The sequence below is a fragment of the Podarcis erhardii genome (genome assembly GCF_964252035.2).
Source record: "Podarcis erhardii genome assembly, chromosome: 9".
Classification (NCBI taxonomy): domain Eukaryota; kingdom Metazoa; phylum Chordata; class Lepidosauria; order Squamata; family Lacertidae; genus Podarcis; species Podarcis erhardii.
The window spans coordinates 22,899,346-22,925,150 of NC_138512.1; the positions used below are offsets into that span (position 1 = coordinate 22,899,346).

Below are 25,805 nucleotides of genomic sequence, written 5' to 3' on the forward strand. Positions count from 1 at the left end.
GCCTCGAGCGAGACTCGCGCGCTCGAACTACGTTTCCCAGAGCGCAGCGCGCGCGCGCGGCCCCCTCGTGAACCGCCCGCCGGCCTCCCCTCGAGTGAGTCTGGGGAGCGTAGTTCGAGCCTGTGTGGCAGAGCGCGTTGCATTGTGGGATATCGGGCTTTCGTGAGGAGAATTGCTCGACTTGCTGAGGAGCCTTTTCAAAGTGCACGGATGCCAAGTCTCCTTGCTAAGTATCGGGCTGCCGATTGCGGTGATTCTGCAATAGGTTTTCGCACTGGCTGATAAAATTGCTGCGTTTCTCTTGTGTTTCTCCTTTCTAAAACCGCGGATTCAATAGACAGGCGCAGAATCACCGGTTACTAGCAATACAGTATACATCTTCTAACGGAGATGCTACCTTTGGGCATGGTTGAATTGTTTCCACTCTTTTCTCCTGGTCCATCAGGGCTGAGCTCGCTGACTGGCAGGAAGGGAAGAAAGGTGGAACTTTTACACTTATTTATTGAATTTATATACTGCCCTACACCCGGAGGCCACAAATGCAATTTGCACACACAAATCTGTATTCAAAAAGGCAGAATAGCACCATATATGTAATCTATTTTTTAAAAAAGGTAAAGGACCTCTGGACGATTAAGTCCAGTCACAGGTGACTAAGGTGCGGCGCTCATTTCGTTTTCTTAACTTTCTTTAAGGGCTTAGAAGCTTACTTTTAAAAAACAAAAACATGGCACACCACCTCAGTCTCTGAGCAGTGCAAGATTTCTCAGTTGCCTACCCAGGGTTCAATTTCCTTGGAAGGAGGGACAGCAGAGACAGTGGAGTCTTTATTATACTGTACACCTTTAGGTGCCAGGCAAATTTTAATTTTCAACCAGGCCTTTGGTTGATTTGATTGACATTGTATGCGCTTTTAAGATGTGGGTGGTTTTTTTTTGAGGAGGGGTGTTACTGGGCTGTTTTTTATTTTCATTATGTATTTTGTGGTTTTATATTTCAGTTTTGTTCTGTGAACCGCCCTGAAACCTCCAGGTATAGGGCGGTATATAAATTCAATTAATAATAATAAGTGGTTTATTTACCTATTATTATTATTATTATTATTATTATTATCCATAGATGCCACCTGAGCCTACGGTGGAGGGTTTCATGTGCCTTCTGGCACAAAACCACTTCATTTGTTAGACTAAAGACCTTCATCAGCATCTGTCTCACCAAGGAACTACCCTGTCTGGCTTGTTGGAATCCTTCATTGGATTTTAACCCAGGCTAAGGCCCACAAAGGGATGCAAGTGGCGCTGTGGTCTAAACCACTGAACCTCTTGGGCTTGCTGATCAGAACCTTGCAGTTTGAAAGCACATCAAAAAGTGCAAGTAGATAAATAGGTACTGCTCCAGCGGGAAGGTAAATGGCGTATCCGTGCACTGCTCTGGTTTTGGAGTTCCGTTGCGCCAGAAGCGGCTTAGTCATGCTGGCCACATGACCCGGAAAAACTGCGGACAAACGCCAGCTCCCTTGGCCTGTAAAGCAAGATGAGCACCGCAGCCCCAGAGTCGTCTGCGACTGGACTTAACTGTCAGGGGTCATTTACCTTTACCTTTAAGGCCCACAAACTCACAAACTTCTGTTAACTGCCCTAAACTTAAAAGATCAGAAACCCCCTCACAGTTCTTATGAGATAATGGTTGCATTTATGTTGCAAACCACTTTGAGATTTTTCTTTAAAATATAAAGCTGTATAGAAATTTAAAAAATAAAAATAAATTTTAACACCTATTCTTTATCAAGCCATGTTAATTAATCTTGAGCAGATTAAATGCGATTCCGTATTGTGCCAGTATAAAAAATTCATCTGTCCAGCAGGTGGCAGAAGAACGTAAGGAAACTACATGTTTATTTACTAAAATATTATTGAGAGTTTATAGATTGTACAAAGTTATTATGTTCTTGTAAGTTTCATTTCTGATATGTTCTGTATCTTAAGACCACGCATTAAATAATTTTTTGGCACCCAAAAGACAGACTGAGAACTTGGGTCCCAATCCCATGCATTGCAGTGACACTGCAGCACTTCAGAAAGCAAAGCTATTCTGTTCTTGTGGTTCCTGTAAATAAAATTTAAAAACCACAAAGGATTTTCCTAATAACCTTTCTGAAAGCCTCATCTTTTCTCAGCTTTTCCCTTGGACTGAGTATTTTTAAAATCTGTCATTGTCTGTAGGGAGATAAAGGAGGAGAAAGGGGACAAGTTAAATTTAAAATTGGTTCTTGAGCTCTTAATCTGTCTTTATCTACATGCTGGCTTGAAATATTTCTAGGGAATTTCACCTTTCAGACTAATTGGTTTCTGTGAATTTTACTGTAAAATGGTTGTTCCTAAATAAGGCAGGGAAGGGGAAGAGGGAACACACAAACCCTTTCATCAGCCTGAATACATCCTGTTCCAGAATGGACTTTATCCAAAGAAACATCCAAAGAATGCAGGCAGGAGTATGTGAGGTTTCAAACAACCGTTGTTCAGACAAAGTGAGGAAGAGTTCTGTAAAATGTTTAAATCTTTTCCACACCTACACTACCAGAAAGTTACCTAATGAAGACTGTTTCTTTACATATTTTGTGTTAATACTCTTCAAGCAACATAGCCGTTTCTGACAATACCCAGTTCAATTAGACATTCTCCATTCCTTAGGTACTGTTGCAGGAAGTAAGATGAATAAGTGCCAAATTCTGAGAGCACATGCAAAAACAAGCTTGAGGGCATGATGTGCATTAATAATTGAAAAATTAAAAGAGCATCTGATAACAATCATTCCTCTGCAGTTTGAAATGCCCCTGATACTGAACTGCTTTCTCAACACCTTATGGCTTTAATTTAATGCATGTGTCAGCAGTCAGGAATCTAGAGTACCAAGCAATGTTAGAGGCTTCAAAGACAGAATGATTTTCTGTCCATATGAGCTCTTATCTTTAACGCAAAGTGCTCTGCCTAAAATGTTAAAAGTTTAGATAATGTTCACGTCTGATCTAAAAATGTGAACTCTTTTTGCAGTTGCATTCTGAGGGAGACTTCATGCCACAAATAAAGCTTTCCAAAAAGTCACGAAGCTTCAACAGAGAATGAAGTAATAGTTTATAATACACCTTGAAGAGTCATGTCCACTTTTACTCTGTAGCTTTGACTACAACAACAATCTCTCTTTGTTTTGCCTTATCATCCCTGCAGAACTGTAGATCCCCCTTCCAGACCACCTTGGGCAGGGATTTTCCCCCTCCTTTGGCAGGAAAAGGGGTGGCGAGAGGGAGGGGGTAATGTTTAGTTTGATTCCTTTCGCAATAAAAAAAATAAAAAGAAGAAAATATGTTCATCAGTAGTCAAATACCCTACCTGAACCTTAGTCTGATGTTTTGAAAAAACACAGGAAGCAGATGGATAAGATGCATCATCCCATTCTGACCTTTCTGTATTTTTACATAACAGCTCAAGGTGATTTGATGTCAGCATTCTGAGAAATGGCAAAGCTTGCAGGTGGTATTTAACGCATAGCAGTCAAGGTTTCTCAAAAATGAGCATAGTGCTAGTCTGTGGGACATTTGCAGCTAAATGACAGGTGTGTAACATTATCTTTTAAACACCGATAATCTTACCAGATCTGAAATTCAGCCAAATACAACACAAAAGCACAAATGATACAGCTTTAAAAACTAATGACATAAGTAATAATTTCTTTTCTCTAGAAACAAACACCTAAAAACTGGAAATAGGTGCAGGTCTTGAGCAGCTCTTGGGTATGTCACTATGTGGTTAAGAAGAAAAAGCAATGTACATGTCAAAAGTTTATAACGGAGAAAGAACTATTAATTAGAAAATGGTTCTTAGACATATCGTCAGACTTCTTCTGTGGTGACAGCATTTTTCAGAGATTAACAAGACAAAGCTATACATGATTACTTAGAAGTAAATTGCAGCTGTGTTCAGTGGAGATCTCCCTGATGCTTCCCTAAGGAAGTTGCATTGAACTGAAAGACCATTAGTCCATCTTAGTGTATTGCCTACACTGGCTGGCAGCGGCTCTTCACAGCTTCAGATGTGAGCATTCCCAGCCTTGATTCAATAGATATTGTGTGCCACATTACCTCCCACTGTTGCAGTCCCTAGCACAATTTTGGATTCTTTGGGAACATGCAAACATGCATTTATATATTCATATCCACCCGAGTGCTCATGTAGCCTTTTCAAAAGGCATTGTACAGCTGCCCATTACCTTTTGGCAATACCAAGACTTTTTCCATCCACTTGTCTGTTGTGGTTATGATACATAGGTGCCATTTCCCTGCACATAGTGACCTCACTGCTGTTATCATACACAAGATGAATACATTATCTCCCCATCTCACTGAACCTCCTGTGAGATTCAGAAGGAAAAAGCAGGGTCCAGTGGGATCTCATGTTGTACAACTTTACTTGGTGTCAAATGATGGAGAATGTAACTTTTTGTTTAGCAATAAACTTTTTATTCCCCCCTTATTTATTTTTTTCATTGCATGGTTGATCTTACTAGTATTGTATTTGTAATGTGGCAAGCTAGCAATGTTTAGGACAACTGCAACTCCTCTGAACATTCCTCCCCACTGACTCATTACAGTTTGGACGGTTCAGAAATTAACAGCAAAAAAACAACAACTATCTCATTCTGGAGAAGGCTGTGATATTCTTTGCATCAACTCCGAAGGGTCTCTCTCTCTCTCCAGCATTTAAAGGTAAATGACAAGACTGTTTCGAGGGTGGAGGTGATTTCTCTATCACCAGATATATATGCTGTACTTACATTAATTACATTGGTGTGCTCTAATGGGATTAATTGCTTAGTGAGCTGCTGGAAAAGAAAGTAAAGCAGCAATCCTCAATACCCTTACTGGAGAGTAAGTCTCATTGAGTGCAGTGCAACTTACTTTCAAGTAAGTATGCAAAGGCTTCCATGGCATGAGTTAATCCGAGCTAATATGTTTCAGTGGGTAGTGGGTGTTTCTAGACAACAAGAACAAAAGCAATTTTTTGCAGACGCTTTACAAGAACTAGCCTGATAAAATTGGCAAGGGTTGTGCCAATGTCATTTAATTTTATCTGGAAGGTCATGGGATTCAGGACTCCCAATCCCCACAGATTTGACTCAACGAATTGCATGAAGCTGACAAAATCTGTGTCAAATTTCACCTCATTTTTGCCATGAACCATAGCAGGAACAACTGTACTATAATTGCTCTTCTAGTAAATCCATAGCAAAGGGAGATTGCAAGGGCTGTGGGGGAGATATATAACAGAAAGGCAGAGTTACATACCATCAGCAAGCATCTTCTTTGGCGATCATTCATAGCCAAGGAGGATTGTCTTCCATGAACACAGTCTTAACAGTGAGTCCATAAGTGACTGTGGAGGCCAATTCTGGATCCGCACGTCCTTCCACAGTGGGGACATAGGTTTCCGGGCAGGAGTTGATCACGGTGAGGGTTTACCAAGCGTGCCTTCCTCTTAGCACATTTCTCCCTTTCATCCTGAGTTCGAGCGTCTTCAAAGCCCATGACACCTTTGGTAAAGGCTGTTCTCCAATTGGAGTGCTTGCAGGCCAGTGTTTCCCAGTTCTCGGTGTCTATACTACCCTTTTTTAGATTTGCCTTGAGAGAGTCTGTAAACCTTTTATTGACCACCAGCATTACGCTTTCCATTTTTAAGTTGGTAATAGAGTAGTTGCTTTGGAAGACAATCATCAGGCTTCCGAACAACATGACCAGTCCAACGAAGTTCATGTTGAAGAATCACTGCTTCAACACGGGGGATCTTTGCTTCTTCCAGTACACTGGCATTAGTGCGCCTGCCTTCTCAAAAGATGTGTAAAAATTTTTGGAGGCACCATTGATGGAATCTTTTGAGGAGTTGGAGATGGCGTTTGTAAGTGGTCCATGTTTCACCAGTGTACAGTAAAGTTGGTAGTACAATAGTTTTGTAAGCAAGCATTTTGTTTTCCCCAAATCATCAAGCATATCACAGGCTCTGCCCGCTGCATGTCAATATAGCACAGCACTTACCCATCTTGTGACATCATTATATGTGTTTCTTTGCCACTGCTAGCAATAGCTAATTATGTGGAGTGAAGGCAGGGAAAGGCATGATGTGATGATGTCGCAACAACACAGATCATTGTTACCTGCTGCACTCAGTCATGGGGAACTTAAACATGGCAGTGTGGTTTTTCTGTACCATCCTTTCGCTGCTATGAATGTGTTTTTTTGTAGCTAGAGCTCAAACCTGATCATTAGTCTTCTGTAATTAGTCAATATTTGGGAGTCCATACAATTTCTATGGGAAATCAGTGGGAACAGAACTCCCAGTTAATCTTACCTTATTTTGTATCTTGGACCCTTTAAGTTTTAGATCTTCAAGTGGTGGCAGCGTGACTTACGGTGGATTGTATCAGCAAGATTTCTACCATTTAGGTGCCAGGCAGAAAAAATATATTCACCCAGGCCCTTGATAATAATATTATTAATAATAATAATAATAATAATAATAATAATAATAATAATAAATTTATTGTCATTGCCCCCTCTCGGGGACAATGAAATTACTTGGCTGCTCCATCCACCCAGGTAGGGCACTCCATTCAAAATCAGAACAACTATAAAAACACTAATTAAAACAATACAGTATAATACAGCAAGGAAGATTAGATGACTTTCAAAGTCCAGATTTCCCATTCAGGGCCGAGATCGCTCTGGAGAAGAAGCTGTTCTTGAGACGGCTCGTTCTTGTCTTCATCGTCCTGTATCTCCATCCCGACGGCAGGAGCTCGAAGAGACAGTGACCAGGATGCGATGGATCTTTTACTATGTCCAGTGCCTTCCTATGGCACCTTGTGGCATAAATCTGCTCTAAGGTGGAGAGTGGGCAGCCAACACTGCTCTCTGCTGCCTTAACAACTCTGCACAACCCCATCCTGTCCTGGGTAGTACAGCTTCCGTACCACACACATAAGCCATAAGTGAGCACGCTCTCAATGGCACAGTGATAGAAGGCAAGCAGCCTTAGTTTGAGCCTTAGTTTGCTGCTTATCTTTGGATAGGGTGGTGTGGATTTGGGTCTGCTCTTTTATGCATATTCATTGGTGAGCATTTAGGTGGTTTCTATGTTTGTTTTTAATAGGAGTGCCAGCTTAGTCCCGTGATTGTGGGTGCCCAGGGCTGTGGGTGCCATGCACAGTGCATGGCCCTGGCACCAAAATTTGTGGTTGCCTGGCCCCTTCATGGGGAATTTTGTGGGTGCTCTGGCACCCGGGACCCCAGTGAGTTGGCACCTATGGTTTTTAATGTTTGTTTCTGCAAGTCACTTCAAGTTTACTTTCTGAAAAAAAGTGGGTAATAAATAGAAACTTTTTTTTTTTAATTAAGAACTAAGCCACATTGCATATTTGGGCTAAGGTGAGTTGCAGGTCTGTAAAGATGAGAAGACTAAAATTCTGTAAGCATTTATTTGGGATGAAGTTCCGCTGAACTGAGTGAAAATGCACTGGATTGTGTTGGATATCTTGCATATGATTTCAGTTTACAAAGCCAACAATTAAGGGGAATAACCCTTATTAAAACCCGTGCAACCCATTTCAGCTGTGTTTTAAATTACAATGAATTAGCTCTCTTGTACTGAAGAATTTTTTTTCTGTTGCTTCAGTTTCCACGTATGCCTAATTACAGTATTTCATTCTATTTACTTGTATTGTTTTGTTTCCCCCTATTAAAATATATCTCATTAAGGGAGGGAATCAAAATAGCAGTGAAGAACCTCATTCAGGCAGCAGTGTGATTTTAAGTGTGGCCTTAATATCTTTGGACTGGAAGTTTTAACTTCCCAAAGCAGCTAGATGCCTCTTCTTTGTTTTTTTATAGTTTGCTTTTTTTTAGTATATTTTTATTAAAGATTTCTTAGTTTACAAAAATGCATGCATTGTCTCTTTTTTTCAAGTTGTGTTTTCTACAGATCAGTTTCATTTGTTGTGAGACATTAGTGTTCCATACAGTGTTAGGTCAGGAAGAAAAGCGGGGGCATGGTAAAAGGGGGGGGGGGTCGGGTGGCAATGCTTCTCTTCTTCTACTTAGAGTATGTGTGGGGTTTTGTGTCAGCGTCACTTGTGTGGGTTCTCCTCCTATTCGCTTTTTGTATTTCCTTGGTGGTGAGAGAGGTTGGGGGTGGCCTAGGGTGTGGTTAGTTGTCTTTGGTTAGCTATTAGATTTGTTTTTGTTTTTGTATGTGAGTGGGGGTGTGGATCAGGTTAGCCCAGGCTTCCTCAACCTTGGCCCTCCAGATGTTTTTGAGACTACAATTCCCATCATCCCTGACCACTGGTCCTGCTAGCTAGGGATCATGGTAGTTGCAGGCCAAAAACATCTGGAGGCCCAAGTTTGAAGAAGCCTGGGTTAGCCAGATTGATTCATATGCTGTCGGTGGATTCTTGTGGTTGTCTTGTTGGGCCATGTATAAAGGGAAACCATACCGGGTTCTTCTATGCCTCTCTTTTGTTCAAGTTGAAAATGTTACTGGAATGCAACTGAGAGGCTTGAACACAAGGGCAGAACCACTCCGGCAAGAAGAGAAGAAAAAGAAAAAGAACAGTTTGGATTTGATATTCTGCTTTATCACTACTTGAAGGAGTCTCAAAGCGGCTAACATTCTCCTAATAATGGTGATTGCTGAATGTCATCATTGGCTAAATTGACCTCCAGATGTGCTGAGAAAATAAACTTGGCAATGATTCCACAGCTGCAGACACGGCATACATTTAGAACAAATTACTTCTCCCTAGGAATGCTGGGAACTAGGATCCAACGCCTTAACAACTTGCAGTTCCCAGAATACTGTGTGGAAGTTATGCTTTAAATGTATGGATGGTTGCAGCAACAGATGGATGGGTGAAGTAACTTTCTAACTTGACTGTAAGTGTTTCCAGACAGGAGCTTAACACCGCAAATGGGTAGTTTAGATCCACCCCCGCAATGTGTGCGCGACTAGCATCTGAGCATCCACATGTTGCCATAGACACAGGGCCGGATTTAGAATCAATGAGGCCCTAAGCTACTGAAGGTAATGGGGCCCTTTATATGTCTAGCTCTCCTTTGTCAACAACAAATTCTTGCTTTTTTGTGTTGAATATATGCTATATGGTAATTTATAGACCTAATAGGTATCTAAAGCCATTTCCACAAGCAGAATGTAGGCACCCTATATATAGAAATGAGCAAACCAGTGATATTTTGGGGAGCAGGCTAGCAGGCGGGGCCCATTACTTACATCATAGGAGCCTACACAACACAAAACACTGTTGCTGAATGTAGGTTTTATTTTATTTGTTGTGTATCTTATATTTTGGAAATGTACATCGTGGTTTTTTTTACTTTAAATTTTTTTTAGCCCCCAAGAGAGTGCAGTCCTAAGCTATAGCTTGTTTAACTTATACATTCCTGCTCTTGTCGCTGGTCAGAGAGAAAGTGGAGAACCAGAAATGCTATATGCTCCTTCCACCTCAGGAGGGGAGGGGAAATGACATCACATAGAGCCTTCTCTACCAATTACATTTCTATGGTATGAGTCTCTGCATGTCAGCAATACAACTCTGTAGCCTTAACCCCTCCTCATGCGCTGTTAGATTTGGCTGCTAATCTTCCACAATTTGATTCTCTCCAAGCAAAGCAGAGAGGAAGACAAGAGCACACATAGGCTTCCTCTTGTCTCTGTGTTGTTGTTTTTTTGAAAACAGGAGCATGCCACAAGTACTTTTTTGCATGTTAATACTCAGCCAGCACTCTTGTTTCTTTCCTACTTGGAGACGGGAGAAGCAAAGTGGATGTGATTTGAGCAATATGCACCATCATTTTTGCTTGTTCACAGTAAACCATAGTTTGGCATACTATGTCGGGTGAACCAGACCCTAGGGTTGAGGAGCACTTATTATTCTTTTATAGGCTATATGCTACATTAAAATATTTTAGTTCAGATGAATTTGATTTCTAGCAATGCACTTCTTGCCTCAGCTATGCAAATGAGGGAGCAAACAGCAGGTCCTTGATTTTTTCTGCAAATACAGTGCTGAGTCATCAACAGCTATGCTTGTACTTCCTGCTGACACAAGATGTTGTTTTGTTTTGCAGGCTCATCAAAATGAAAAAATGGAGTTTATTTCATTTGTTTCTCCAGACTGTATTGATAGTAGGCACAGCTGGTTTGGTAAGTTTAACACAATACAAGGAGGATTCATAGTTTCTTCTCACCGTATAATAGGGGGGAAAAATGAGCTTATTCATACTTGGATCCTGTTGAGTTCAGAGGTGACATTTGGCTTAAGCTGATAGTAGAATCATAAAATACTATAGTTGGAAGGGACCACAAGGGTCATCAAGTCCTACCCCTCAACAGAATTTATAATTGCTACTTTTATGCATTAAAAACGTCAGATCAAAACTATTCCCTCAGAGTTCCTGTTTTAATTCAAGATGGTTGGTTAGAGGGCTTGCTCTCCAGATAAGGACAGCTTCTTACCCAGAGTTTTTTTTTTTAGTTGAACATGAAAATATGAGTCTAAAGATATATTAAAAGATAATATGTAGACCAGAGATGAGCTGCATATGGTAGATTTCTGGAAGTAGCTCTTACTGAAGTCCTCAGATGTTCAAATATTCTTGTTATTATAATTTCACTGGTGATACTTGCAACAAAACATTGCAGATTGCAGCCTTATCCTCCATGAATTTGTCCAATCCTCTTTTAAATCCACCTAACCCCAAAGAGAACTAAAATTTAAGAAATCTGGACACAACCCTTGAGTTACAAAGAAAAAAATGCTTCTTTAATTGTTCTTAGTGGGTACTTCAAATGTTCTTAACTCGATACTGAGTATCTTAAGTTCCAAAGTACTAAGAATACACAACATTTTATCTTCATGATGTTCATGGAAAGGAGGAACAAGGGTGCCTTCATGGTTGGCTCTTTTAACCTGACATAAACCTTCCTCGAGAGAACGTATCGGTTGGATGTTGGCTTGTAATCGGCCATGCAAAGCTGTAAAAAAAAAAGTTTCTGCATGCAGCTGGGATAAATGTGATTGCATGTCCAGACCGCAGGATTTGACAGCAGCTGTTTAATATCTGGCTTGGAGTTTAGAAAAAAACCCAAAGTCAATAAAGTGGGCAGAGTCCGTTACACGCAATCTGTTTCCAATTAATGACATAGCTATGTTCTAAATAGCATTCCCCCTGATGATTATGTTATGTTTTTCACTGTTCCTTTCAAGGGGCTTTAAAAGGCAAAGGAAAACAATACCTGACCACTCCAAACCTGTGTACTTCTGAAGTCCTTTTTTCTAGTTCTGTAATGTTCCAGTTTAGCAGTTTAAAGTCCAGTTACCTGTGAGGCATTTTTACATGGTGGTGAACTGAAATGAGCAAGCCTCAAGAGCCTAGGACCTTGCAGCTGTGCTGCTTTCTGGTAATGTTTAGAGAACTGCCCTTGTGACTTTTCCCCAGAGGGAGCAACTCTGGCATTCTAAACATGAGAAACTCGCCATTGCCCTTAAATGACTTGTTGGAAAATCAGTGGGAGGCAAGGAGGCTGCTTATTATCTCTGATCTTATGTATTGACATTAATTGTTTGGAACCACCCGCCTTCCAAGCGCTTGGAGGCTTCTGAGAGATGGTAAATCTGCAGAACAATAGCCAGGGCCAGCCCGGAAATTTTGGTGCTTGAAGCAAAGGAAAAAATGGACCCAAGCCAACTTGACTGTTAGCTGAATCTTCCTTCGACACTGGTGATGGGACGACATCTTCCATTGCATTTGAAGGCAACAGGCTACTTTAGGGGTTGCGTGGGGCATGATATCTGTTGCACAAACCTCACTTATGCTACCCAACCCTCAGATGCTGCTGCTTGTGGGAGACTGCTGTTTATACCCATGGAATTTGTGTGGAGGGCCCTTTGGGGTGTCTATTCCGTATCACATTCTATTTTGCCTCTATATGGAGCCACTGGAGCTATCACCTAGGGATCTGGAGCACTATATCACATATACACTGTGTCTGAATTAGGAGAGGCTGGGCAGGTGTTGGACTAGTGTCCAGAGGCGGGGGGGGGGGCCTGGATGGGGGGTGGCGGCAAATAGACTGAATCCTGACAAGACAGAGGTGTTGCAGTTAGGTGGTTCTCATGTCTGGGAATTGGGGAGACTACCTGTCCTGGGTGAAGTTGCACTCCCCCTTGATGGTACATAATTTGGGGGTGCTCCTTGATTCCAAAAGTGAGGCGCAGGTGCCTTCAGTGCATGCCTAAAACATAAATCCCTTTCCTTAAAAGGGGGAGGCAGCGAAGTATCCTGTAGCACCCTAAAAGGCTAATGTTTAATATGGCATGTCATAAGCTGTAAGCTTAGGCCAATCACATTCATATGCCTTTAAAGTGCTGCTGGATTATGAGTTGTTTTTTATTCAGCAAACGTAACACAGGTACCTTACTGGAACTTCTTGCTTATAAGTGGATGACTGTTCTGCTTTATCACACGTCCATGCTATTATGAGACACATACACAAAATAGCCATCTCAAGTATGCCTAAAATACGCTTTGTTTTTGAAATATGAATTTGAATCTAGACAAGAGCAGCCTTGTTCTGTTCCCTACTAAACAGCTAGGAGGTGTTCAGACTCGGCCAGCAGCCTGCTTCTCAAAAGGACTGCCCTAGTGGTGTATTGCGCTCATTCACGAATGATCCCTGTACACTGACATAGACCAGGGGTGGGGAACCTCTGGTCTGTGGGCCAGGGGGGTCCAATTTAGCCTGCAATATCTTTTTCCCATCACCATGACCATCTGTCAATCAGCTGGCATCACTGGGCAGTAGCGGAATCCAGTTCTGCTGGGTACTGCTTTGCCAGCAAGTTACCCCACAGGCCAACTTTGATAGGTTGCTGGGATTGCCTGACAACATCAAAACTTCAGAAGATGGGTGGGTGGGTGGTCTTGCATACCTATCAGAAAGTTGCCCAGTGTGGAGAAAAGGCTCTGCTGTACCGGGTGAAAAGGGTTCTCCACCCTTGATATAGACCCTAGTATCTAGTGCTGCAAAACTGGTCAGTCGGTAGAGCATGTGACTATTAATTTTAGGGTTGTGGTTTCAGTCCTCACAAAGATTCCAGCATTGCAGGGTGTTGGATTGGATGATCCTTATAGTCCCTTTCCAACTCCTGAATTCTAGAATTCCTTGCTTGGGTGTGTTGCAGTTGCAAAGCCAGAAGAGGGAGCATGTGTGTTGCAGCACAGATTTCTAAATTCTCCTGAGCAAACCTTAAGAGAAAAGGCTATGTAAGTAACTGCATATTGGCCGAAGCCTATCCCATCAAATAGATCTAATATTTGACATGGGGGACTTCTCCTTCATGCTTGATTACTACACCAGAACTCTGGCCAGTGAACAGTATGAAGAATACACATTTTGTATCGTTACGCATTATTTGTGTGCAGCTTTCAATGCTCGAGGAAGCCATTGAAATGAACACTGCACAAAACAGTAGTGATGGTCATTTCCCCCTTTTAAATGCATTCAAACAGAGACCAAGCCTTTCCTAACATCTGTCTACATATATGGTACTTTAAAGTGAAAAGCCATTGCTTTACTTTGTGCATCTCTGCTCCCTTTCATAAATGCCATTAGCAAATAAAAAACACCTCCCCGCAAAAATAACAACAAAAACCCCTAATTTGGAATTGTAGTCAGTTATGTGTTCTGCAGACACTAAATGCAGAAGGTTCCATGTTCAATTTCTGGCATATCCATGTACTGTAGGTTTGGGAGACCTGCTGCCAGTTTAAACTAGGAATGGGGAACCTTCTCCAGACCAATTGTCACCTTACCTATCTGATCTTAAAGAGACCACATGTCGGTGGTGGGTGGGGCCTGAGGCAAAAGTGGGCGGAGCAACAAATGTGCATTTCACCTCTATGTGCTCTTCCTCATCCTTTTCAGTCTTCCAAACAAGAGGCATTATCAGAGTTCAATGGTGCATGCCAGCCAAGCAAAAACATTCAAGCAGAGTACAAAGATGCAAAACAGAGCCAGGGGAGATGTGGTTAGCGAGGGTGCAAGGAAGAGATTCAAGGGTCAGCCAGAAAGACTAGGAGGGCCACATTCAGTGCCAAGGCCTGAGGTACCCCATCTCTGGTATAGACAATAATAATCTAGATGGACCAATAACTTGACTCCCCATACAGCAGCTTCCTATGGATTCTGCATCCATCCAGCTGTGTAAGATGCTAATTTCCTCCACATATCAATCCTGCCTGTATAAAATGGGAATAATGCATTTGTCTTTATCCTAAGGTATGCAATACGCCCTTTTAAAATGTGAGGGGTTTTTTTTGGGGGGGGGGTTATTGGGTGGTTGTTTTTATTTTGATTATATATTTTGTGGTTTTATATTTTGATTTTGTCCTGTGAACCGCACTGAGACCTCCGGGTATAGGATGGTATATACATCCAATAAATAATAATAAAATAATATGGGAGGCAGCTGAATCAGTATATTAGTCTATTAAGCCTTTAGTTCAGTGTTTCCCAAAGCTGTGTCTTCAGCTGGTTTTTTCGGACTACAATTCCCATAACCCCTGACCACTGGTCCTGCTAGCTAGGGATGATGGGAGTTGTAGTGCAAAAACAGCTGGAGACCCAAGTTTGGGGAAAATCGCTTTTGTTAGTTAAGAGGTAGAGGCTTTGAAACAGTGAGATCCCTTTTAATCTGTTGGTCTGAGACAAGTTAGGAGCACAATTGCCTGTTTTGATTGGAACACCCAGTTCCGTCTGAAGTTACACTGAATCAGTTAACTACACAACAAACCAGCTAAAATGTAGACAATTAATCTGGTAAAAATCCTTTAGTCAGTTGGTGGATAATATAGCAGCTATGAATCTAGGAATGGTTCAACACTTGAGCCTGCAAGGAGGGGCTCCACTCTTTACACTGAAGCAGCATCGCAGCCAACAGGCAGGCAAGTTCCCTTCTCTTCCAGAGAGAATTGTTGGAGCATTACCGAAGCTGCTTTGGACTGGCACCGAGCCCGTCCCTCTGGAAGAGTTTCCTGACAAGCTGCCTAATCCCACCACATGTTTTCTCCACTGCCATATATTGGATTGCACTCAAGGGTAGGAATTAAATGAAAAACAAACATCTGAGATGCAACACAAATATTTAAAAGGGAAGGCATGCAATCAAGATCGCTCCAGCATCAACATGCCTCGAGCAACAAACGCTTATTTAAAGCAACCTAGGAATGAATACTGAAGGCGAGAGGGATCTAGTCTATAAATAATATTCTGTTTTGAATTTTTCCTCCATGTAGAAGTTTCAGAATCATTGCTGCCCCTTCCTCCTCCTCCTCCTCCTGCCTTCCAATCTAGCTCATTTCCTGCTATTAGGCAACAAATCTGAATTACTGTACATCTTTTGTAGTGAAAAAATGAGGGGAGGGGACTCCAACGAAATCTGGTCCTGTGCAGAAGTCTTCTGTTTCACCGCAAGCAACACTATGTAATTATGACCCAGATTGTGTATATATTTCCTGACTGTGGTAACAAATTCCTACTTTTAAGTCAAGCCAAAATGTAATCAAATTGGGGGGGAGGGGAATCTCGTATGTTTTAACCAAGAAAATTCTGCTGCAGAATTGCACTGATCTAATACGTAGTGTTGTCCTATCAAAGAAAAGAAAACACTAAACAGAACGACGTGTTGATAGATTGGCATATAGATAGATAGATAGATAGATAGATAGATAGATAGAAAGAATTTTTTTTTAAAACCAAATGGATAATTTCAAACCAGGGAAAAGGGCAAAAACAGCAGCACAGAATGAGCATGGATATTAAAGACAATTTGTGTGTCACTTGTTGCTATCTTCATATGGATAAGGCAAGTTTTTCTGCAATGTTTATGTAAATTTGCCAGTTATTAATACTGGCTGGATCAATGGATGCATGTAGCTCCTACAAAGTACCAGCTTTGATTGAATTCCCTTCTGTGGGGCACTCATGCGTCTTAGACACACAGAGTTTTCTTTGTCTGAGCTCCATATTCCTTGCTCAAACAGGGTTACCTTTCTGAGCACAAAAAGAGTCTGTTCCACAAAGCTTTCCTGATGAACTACTACCACCAAATACACGTCAAATGATTAATCACAACTTTAGCTATGAAACCTTGCACTACTAATTAAAGAGCATATTGCATTCCTTATTTTCAAATAGGCTCATGGACCTGAATGTGATAGGCGGCGATAGGTGGGAAACCTGGGTGCAATGGGTTTGTGCATCTGGCAGTTAACCAGAAGGTTGGTGGTTCGAGTCCACCCAGGGACAGCTTTGGGCAGGATTCATGCATTGCAGCAGGTTGGGCTAGGTGACCGTTGGCGTCCCTTCCAACTCTACAATTCAGTGATTCCATACTGCCACTATTTTCACGTGGGCATCAATAACCTAACAGAAAATTCAGGTTGTGCAGTTAAAGTTGATTTGGAGCTCTTGGGCAGCAAATGTGCTTCCCCTTTGAAATCAGACTTTTTACGATAATGAAAGCGATTGAAAATGCACTGGCAAGGCTGTGATAAGAGTTGTTCAACAGAACATTGTCTAACCTCTCTGGATGCAAATAGGAATGCATGCTCAATAAACAGGTTTGTCTGGAAATGACCCAACTAATGCTTCTCCATCCTCCTTCTTCCATTAATGAACTGCTCCAGCAGACTTTAGAGAGTTGTTTCCAAGAGCAGCTGAAACTCCAGGCCCAGGTGAGACTTCTGGAACAAAGTGTGAAGCAGCAACAAGCCCAGATTGTGCAGCTCTTAATCGAGAAGGACATGCAGTACAGAGATAAAGGAAGTGAAAACAGTGTTATTGATCTGGGAGAAGAAAGAGAATATAAAGGTTTGAGCTAAATCTCCTTCCCTCTTTCTCTGCTTTTCAAATAGACTCCACCCAGTCACTGTGCCAAACCATGGCATGCAGCTACCATAGCTTGAACTTCCAAAAGTTAAACCGGCAAATCCCATTTTTTGAGCAGCTTGCTTCCTTTAATTTTTCCATCCGCTCAGCAGCATATTCAATAAATGCAGCAGCCTTTAACAACAGAGGGTGGCTCCAGACTCTAAGTATTTAAAGAGAGAGAATCAAGCACATACCAGAATTTTAGTTTGGGGTCATGCGGATTAAAGGGAACTGTCACCCTAGCTAAGGAAATCCACTTTAAAAAAAAGAATCCGATTTTAAGCATTTAGGAAAGTTGACGGGGAAATGAGTGGAAAACTGTGGGGTAAACAAATGACTTGATGGCATGAGTTTCCCAGGAGTAAATGTCATTTATTTATTTTAATGTACACAAGACACATGCATATCCAGCTAGTCAAGAAGAGATCTGGAGTGATCTCTGAGACCTATTGAGAAGAGTGGCATGCACTTTGTGCAGTCCTTCAGACAGAGGGTTGGTCAGCACAGAGACTTGGAGATGAGCAGTAAAGTGGATTCTTTATTCCAGGAAACAGAATGCAAACAGAGGAACCTGTGGGCAAGACTGGCTCCCAGCAAAGCAGTTGCCAGAACTGACAATATGCCACTCCCCATCTGTCTGTTTTCCTTGCAATCTTAAACTTGGTCTGTGCTTTTTGTTCCTCTACATGCAAAGTCTGGCATGTTCTTGGTGACAAGGCAGGAGGGGAGCTGAATATAGTGGGACTGACAGGCTCCTGTGAATCTGTTGCAGCCTCAGCTCCCACCTCCTTCCCAGCTGCCTGTCCTGCATCTGCAGTGCTTTCTGCCTCTGGTTCCTCTCTCTCACTGAAGCATGTTCTGCCCAAACATTCTGCTCCCCCCAATCCTCTGACCTGTATTCAGTATCCCACCAGCATCCCCCTGGGTCTGAGTCTTCCTCTTCTGAGGCTTCCCTAGGGGATTCTCTGGCTGCCCCCACCCCCACCATTCCTCCTCATCCAGCCAGTCCCCGACATCTGGCAAGTCTTGTACCAAAAACAAAGAGAGGCACAGTGGCCAGCCCTACCCATACTACAAAGGCCATAGCATTGGCGATATGGATGGGGCTTGTATACACCAGGGGTCAGCAAACGTTTTCCACAGGGGGCCGGTCCACTGTCCCTCAGACCTTGTGGGGGGCCAGACTATATTTTGGGGGGGGAAATCCCCCTCACTGACTCTCCCCTCCCTTCTCCACAGCACCGGATGAGCCCTGGTGGTAGCTTACCTGTGCTTTGCGAGTGGCAGGGGCTGGCGGTGGCGGTGGTGGTGGGACGATGAGTGGCACAAAAGGGCTGGCTCCAGAGAGGGGCTGTTCTGTTTTAAATGGCGTTCAGCTAACCATGGCTCCTGTGCCTTGTGAGCAGCAGGGGTTGGTGGCAGCGGGGACGACAACGATGAGCAGCGTGAAAGGGCTAGCTCCGGAGAGGGGTTGCTTAAAATGGTGCTCAGCCAACCGTGGCTCAACAAAACCCAGTCCCCTTCCTCCTCTAGGCAGGGCAGGGAGAAGCCAGGAGGAGAGAGGGAGGAGGCGCCACCACGGTGTGTGTGGGGGGGGATGGTGCAGCCTGAACGATCAGAATTCCCACGCCAATCCACGTGTGATTCCCGGACTGTCCGTGGGCCAGATCCAGAAGGCAATTGGGCTGGATCTGGCCCCCGGGTGCTCGCTTCGGCAGCACATATACTAAAATTGGATCTGGCCCCCGGGCCTTAGTTTGCTGAGCCATGGTATACACCATACCTTTAAAGCACATCCCCCCAAAGGATCCTGGCAGCTGCAGTTTACCCCCCGCAGAGCTATAATTCCCAGCAAATGGCAGTGAGAAAGATGCTTTGGTGGGGTGTTTTGAAGGTATATTCTATATGCAGCCACCACTATTCCCACACTGAGAAATAAATAGTTAATTTTTACCATTGCAAGACACAAAAATGGAGGCTAGAAGGTAAGCTGGGCTTACAGATATGCATGGTCAATCTGACCTGGGAGGCTGCAAATAAAGAGAGAAAGTTTATTTTTGGTTTTGTACAAATAATATGCTTTCAATAAACCTTAGTCTTCAATAAAGACCAAGTCAGCAGTAACAGTGGAAAAGGATTTGTGGGCTAAACATATATAATTATGAATTTGTTAACTCCAATTTCTAACTCTTTCCCTTGTATTTATTTAACCAAGAAATGACTTGAAATCTTCCTGGGGTTTAGCCTGAAACAGTTCAACCGAGATCATGGAACAAGACCATTTGAAACAGCAAATGTTAGCTTAGCTTTCTAGGTATATTATGTATCTCTGGGTGACACAATCCTGCACCCACTTACTTGGGAGAAAGCCCAGTTGAAATCAATGGGACTAACATTTGAGTAGATTTATAAAATGTCAGAATCCAATATAGACCCCCTTCCAAGTGTCTCTCTGCATATATTATAGCGGTAATGAGAACAATACCAAATTTCATTATTTGGAATGACTGTTGTTTTGGGGCAATGCAGATTGTGCAGATATCTATAACGCTGGACACAAACAGAGTGGATATTACAAGATGAAACCTCTTGAGAGCCCCAGTGGATTCTCTGCCTACTGTGACATGTCAGAAGGAGGAGGATGGACGGTCTTTCAGAGACGGTCAGACGGGAGTCAAAATTTTGATAGGTAAGTGGTGGGCTTAAAATCAGAACTAAGTCATAGGCACATGGAAGGAAGTTAATGCTAAACCTTCTATCCCTGTACTAACTCCTGAAAGTGAAAGATGCAATGTAATATTCAGTGCTTCTTATTGATGATCCTGGAGAAGCTACGTCCATCTGTTCCACATACACACATGACTCTTGCGTCATTTTCATGTCTGACTTCAGTTCGCTTTCTTCTATCTAAACCTTTCCTAATCCAAATATAAAAACTGGGCTGGTGTCACAGGAGGTTTCCAGTCAGTATCTGACAGTTCAAAGTTGGAGTTAACACTTTTTTAAAGCAAAAACACAATAGACTTGGCTGAGTGTCAGGCCCAATGAGCACAGCAGCGCATTCCCAGTAGATCTGGCCCCTTGTGTCAGTTGCAGAGACTGAAAGTTCCCGCCTCCCCACAGTCATTTAAGTTGCCTCCTCTCCAGGGAGACTTTACCAGTGTGCAGCCAACCTCTTCTCTGCCCTTTTCATGCCTCTTCTGGTTCTGGAAGACAAGGGGGTAGGGGACCTTGTCACAGCAGAAAGGGGAGACACCCTTGACTCTTCACCAGCCTGACTCATCTCTGCCTCTTGGCCTACTTGCTCTCACTCTCTTACTTCAGCTTCTGCCTCTGATTCTGAACTTCTCTCTGCCACAGGCTCTCCCAGCTCACTAAGCCCTGCTACCACTTCAGCTTCCAGCACCTCCTCTTCTCCCTATGACCACCCATCATTGTCCCACCACCACTCCCCAGGCTCTGAGCCTTCTTTCCTTTCCCAGCTAGTTCCAAACACCATTCCTCTGTGTCCAACTAGTCCCATGAGAAGTCGGCTAAGATAAGCATTCAGTTTACCACCACCGCCACCGAAAATTGTATTTATTTAACAGCTGAGACAGGGTCCTTTTTTCTAATTCTTCTCATGCACCTCCAAGAGTTCTGTGTGTGGAGTTAAGACTGCTTTAGTTCCCTGGGGACTGTGACAAGGTTAGTAAAAGCCTGTGCAGGACTTTCTTTCAGACACTGAATGGTAGGAGTCAGACTTCTGATACCCAGCACAGAGTAAGTACGACCTCACTCAGACTCTCTAAGTGTCCCTATTTTTCAGGGACGTCCCTGATTTAGAGAAGCTGTCCTGGTTTCTGATTTGATCCCAGAATGTCCCACTTTTCCTTAGGATGTCCCTATTTGATTGGAGAAATGTTGGAGGGTATGGAGGGTATGGAGTTATCCGACCCCCGAGCCGTCTGAAGTCAATTCTGTATAGAGAAGTTTTTTAATGTTTAATTTTCTATATGTGTTGGGAACTGGCGGGAGTGGCTGGAGCCACCCAGTAAGATGTGTGGGGTATAATTATCATTATGGAATGGGACTTCCCTATTTTCATCGGAGAAATGTTGGAGGGTATGCCTCACTCCCACTGAAGTTGGGGCACATGACCTATTAGGACCCAAGATGCCAAAGGCATTCCTAGCAGGCAAATCTCCATGCATGGCATCTTCACAAAACAGTAGCAGCAATTTTTTCACCCAGTCAAATAGAAACTAATATTCCTATTTGTGAGGGAGTGAAGCTATTGGAAACAACAGAGGTTGCTGTGAAATATATCCAAAAGCATGTCCCTTAAATATACTGATATAATACTGGGGATTTGCTTTCATTAGGAGACTGTGCAACTCAAAGGGGTGTTTCATTAAAGAGCGTCTGAAAATCCTATTGGTTATAAAAAATAAATATATATTTTTTATAAGAACCAGTTGATAATCCTTTTTGAGTGACCCAAATCAGAAGTTTACATTTTGTTTTCAGAGACTGGGCTGAGTATGAACAAGGTTTTGGCAATTTTGCTTCACCAGATGGTGAATACTGGCTTGGAAATAAAAATCTCCACTATCTGACCTCTCAGGGTAAGAAGGCCTGCTTAGTAAATGTTCATTAAGGTAAAGAAAACCAATGATGACAGGAACATTGCTGATTGTGTAACGCTAGAAACAAAGGCTGGAATCAACCATTTAATTTCCCCAACGTGGTTGTAGCTTGATTTGCTTCCTCTCTCCCCCCTGTGGGCTTAATTAGGCCTGCCAGGCCTCCCCACTTGAATCCCAGTATGGTTTGGCCTAAACCACACCCATCATGTGGGGCAGGGAGGGATGGGGAAGAATTTGATTCCACTCGCATTTATGGACAAATTATCAAATTCACACTTTCCGGGGTGGGGGGGAGAACAAAAACAAAAGCCTCTTTCAAAATTTGCAGTTATCCAAATCTTGAGATGCAGTTCTCCAATGAAACAAAATGGTGCTTGTTAAGAGAAATTTGCACTAAAATGCTGGTGAATTTCCTGGAGGATTTAAATAAATAATTTGCAAATTGCTGCAGAAATGTGGACAACTGATTTTAAGATTGGAGAGATGAGAAACTGAGAGAACCAAAACTGACGGATCCTTCCATCCCTAGGGACAAGTAAACCTAGGTTAAAATTAGGGTTAAAATTAAGCAGGAAGAATCAGAAACAGATTTTTTGTGTGCTCCTGATAGTTCCTTCTCAGCTGCTGGTCGAATTCAACACTTCTTGAATCTGACACCTTATAAGGCTCCAAGTGAATTGAATGGAAGCTCTCTCAGCTCCAATGGATAATTTATCCTCAACACTATTGTTGTTGTTTTTCAGGGAATTATACCTTGAAAATTGATCTGTCTGATTTTATGGATGAACAGCGTTTTGCACAGTATGAAAATTTCAGAGTTGGAGACGAACAGGTAATAAAATGAACTTTGTTAACTGACACCTTGGCACTTCTAATAGAAATTAGGATTATAAATACCTATTGGGGAGGCAAATATTGCATCTAAGAAATATGAAACACTTTCTAATCTATCTTAACTTTTTCTCCTTCACCTTAAACAACTGCTTGCCTTTTATATTACCCCCACTGCATGTTAAGTGAAATTGTATGAGATATTTCTGCTTGTAATAATTCTGATTGGGTTACGTGTGTGTTTTTCTGACGAAGTTCTTTGGATGCCGAGGTTGGACTTTACTGCTTCAGATTATTTTTTCTTCCCTCTATCAACCAGAGCTCTTACAAGATGAACTGTGGGCAATACTCCGGAACAGCAGGAGATTCCCTCACTGGGGGGTTTCACCCTGAAGTTAAATGGTGGGCAAACCACCAAGGAATGAAATTCAGTACAAAGGACAGAGATAATGACAACTACGAAGAGAACTGCGCTGAAGAAGATAAAGCTGGCTGGTGGTTTAACAGGTTAGGTAACTCCCTCTCTGCCCCTCACTTTGCTTGCACTTTAAGTATTTTATTATCATTTCTATTCTACATGCATTTATTCTAGGGATGGGGAATAAATTTGGTTCACTTCGCACACAATGTCAACCTGCCTGATTTGCACTGCCCAAACAATCTGCAAGCCAAAAAAGCAGCTACTCTTCACAATCCATACTTCTCCAAGTTTTACTATGTGGCTTCCTAACCAAACAATGTCTCCAAAATTGTAATGTATTTATTTGGAGGGGGGGAGTGTGTTAAAATGCATGTAACACAAATAAGTGTTATATTAGGGGGAAATACCATGACCGTTCTGTGCTACCTTGCATGAAATACAGTGGTACCTCGGGTTACATACACTTCATGTTACATACGCTTCAGATTACAGACTCCGCTAACTCAGAAATAGTACCTCGGGTTAAGAACTTTGCTTCAGGATGAAAACAGAAATCGTGCAGCGCTGGCGCAGCAGCAGCAGCAGCAGGCCCCATTAGCTAAAGTGGTGCTTCAGGTTAAGAACAGTTTCAGGCTAAGAACGGACCTCCAGAACGAATTAAGTACTTCACCCGAGGTACCACTGTATACCCTTTGCTACTCAGGCTGCATAACAAAGAATCTATATCACTGCTTCGTATTTCCCCAACCTGCCTTCTCCTAATTCCGGGGAAAGGCCATGTGTCAGAATGCAGGTGATGCTATAAAGCAGACATGTCCAAGGTGTAGACCGCGATCAACCAGTCAATCCTGGGATGAATTCTGGTCGATCGCCATGCCCCCTCTGATGGAGATGTGCTTGAGCAGCCACAACCTCGTCCTGAACTCCTCTCAGAGGAGAGGCTGTTTTGATGCATGTGTGCCTTCTTGCACCCACCCCTGCCACGGCGGGGGGAAGTAGCTGGTGTCGGGAGCAGCAGCCAGCGCCTGCCCACCCATCCCTGCTGCCCACCCTGCACCCATTCCTGCCCCTTCGGGAAAAGCAGCCAGCGCCCGCTCACCCTGCACCCATCCCTGGGTGGTAGATCACTGCCAGTTTTTATACTGGATCGTAGATCACAGCCTACTTCAAGTATAAAGGTAAAGGTAAAGGGATGCCTGACCATTAGGTCCAGTCGCGGACGACTCTGGGGTTGCAGCGCTCATCTCGCTTTATTGGCTGAGGGAGCTGGTATACAGCTTCCGGGTGATGTGGCCAGCACTAAGCTGCTTCTGGCAAACCAGAGCAGTGCATGGAAACGCCGTTTACCTTCCTGCCGGAGCGGTACCTATTTATTTACTTGCACTTTGATGTGCTTTTGAACTGCTAGGTTGGCAGGAGCAGGGACCGAACAATGGGAGCTCACCCTGTTGCGGGGATTCGAACCGCCGACCTTCTGATCAGCAAGCCCTAGGCTCAGTGGTTTAACCCACAGTGCCACCCGCGTCCCCACTTCAAGTATACATACCTGCTATAAAGCAAGAAGGGGTGATTTCAATGACGTATGGGTATACTAGATCAGTGTTTCCCAACCTTTTTTGGGCAAAGGCACACTTGTTTCATGAAAAAAATCTCGAGGCACACCACCATTAGAAAATGTTTAAAAAATTAACTCTGTGCCTATATTGACTATATATAAAGTAACTCTCTTTAATAGGAATCAAATAAACACAAAGAAAGTATTTTATAATTACTTTATTATGAAATAGTAAGTACCGTATTTTTCGTCCCATAGGACGCTCCGTCCCATAGGACGCACCTACTTTTTTGAGGGGGGAAATAAAGGAAATTTTTTCCCCCTTTATTTCCCCCCCAAAAAACCAGGTCGGGGAACAGTGGGATGGCGGTGCTGCGCCTCCCCGCTGTCCCCCGAGCTTGTGGGGCTGGCCCATGTCTGCCTGGCGCGAGGGGCGCTCTGCTTCAGGGCGCCCCGCACGTCCGGCGGCAGGCTACAGTCCGCAGCATGGGGAACCCTCTGTTTCAGGGCGCCCCATGCGCCCCCCGGGTACGCAAGGCTTGCCAACACGAGCGCGGAGCACGGGGTGTCCTCCGAAGGGCGCCCCGTGCTCCGCGCTGCCAGCTGCCGCCCGCAAGCCTTGCGCTCCTGGGGGGAGATCCCCCAGGTGCGCAAGGCTGGCCGACACCAGCGCGGAGCACGGGGCGTCCTCCGAAGGGCGCCCCGTGCTCCGCGCTGCCAGCTGACGCCCACAAGCCTTGCGCTCCCGGGGGGAGATCCCCCGGGTGCGCAAGGCTGGCCAACACCAGCGCGGAGCACGGGGCGTCCTCTGGAGGGCGCCCCGTGCTCCGCGCTGCAGGCTGCTGCCCGCAAGCCTTGCGCTCCTGGGGGGAGATCCCCCGGGTGCGCAAGGCTGGCCGACACCAGCGCGGAGCACGGGGCGTCCTCCGAAGGGCGCCCCGTGCTCCAAGCTGCCAGCTGACGCCCGCAAGCCTTGCGCTCCCGGGGGGAGATCCCCCGGGTGCGCAAGGCTTGTGGACACCTGCGTGGAGCACGGGGCGTCCTCCGAAGGGCGCCCCGTGCTCCGCGCTGCCAGCTGACGCCCGCAAGCCTTGCGCTCCCGGGGGGAGATCCCCCGGTGCGTAAGACTTGCCAACACCAGCGCGGAGCAGGGGGTGGCCTCCGAAGGGCGCCCCGTGCTCCGCGCTGCCAGCTGACGCCCGCAAGCCTTGCGCTCCCGGGGGGAGATCCCCCGGGTGCGCAAGGCTTGCGGACACCTGCGTGGAGCACGGGGCGTCCTCTGGAGGGTGCCCCGTGCTCCGCGCTGCAGGCTGCTG

The 25,805-nt window shown here is 44.0% G+C and overlaps 1 protein-coding gene across 4 annotated transcripts in view; it reads left to right on the forward strand.

Moving 5' to 3' along the window:
* The first annotated feature begins 1,049 nt into the window (after window positions 1–1,049).
* Window positions 1,050–25,805, forward strand: part of FGL1 (fibrinogen like 1) — a 34,887-nt gene continuing 10,131 nt past the window's right edge. The window contains exons 1-10 of one of the 4 annotated variants that reach the window (XR_014160045.1): window positions 1,050–3,123; window positions 3,480–3,609; window positions 3,737–3,787; window positions 4,645–4,759; window positions 10,190–10,265; window positions 16,814–16,994; window positions 19,584–19,743; window positions 21,564–21,661; window positions 22,426–22,514; window positions 22,833–23,020. Coding sequence is in view for 3 of the 4 variants with exons in the window: in XM_081875929.1 (XP_081732055.1) it covers window positions 10,200–10,265; window positions 16,814–16,994; window positions 19,584–19,743; window positions 21,564–21,661; window positions 22,426–22,514; window positions 22,833–23,020 (782 nt within the window). In the remaining variant the exon portion in view is untranslated. Of the gene's footprint in view, window positions 3,124–3,479; window positions 3,610–3,736; window positions 3,788–4,644; window positions 4,760–10,189; window positions 10,266–15,525; window positions 15,627–16,813; window positions 16,995–19,583; window positions 19,744–21,563; window positions 21,662–22,425; window positions 22,515–22,832; window positions 23,021–25,805 lie in introns of those variants that run through there. The other 3 variants (XM_081875929.1, XM_081875930.1, XM_081875931.1) reach the window with 3 other exon arrangements.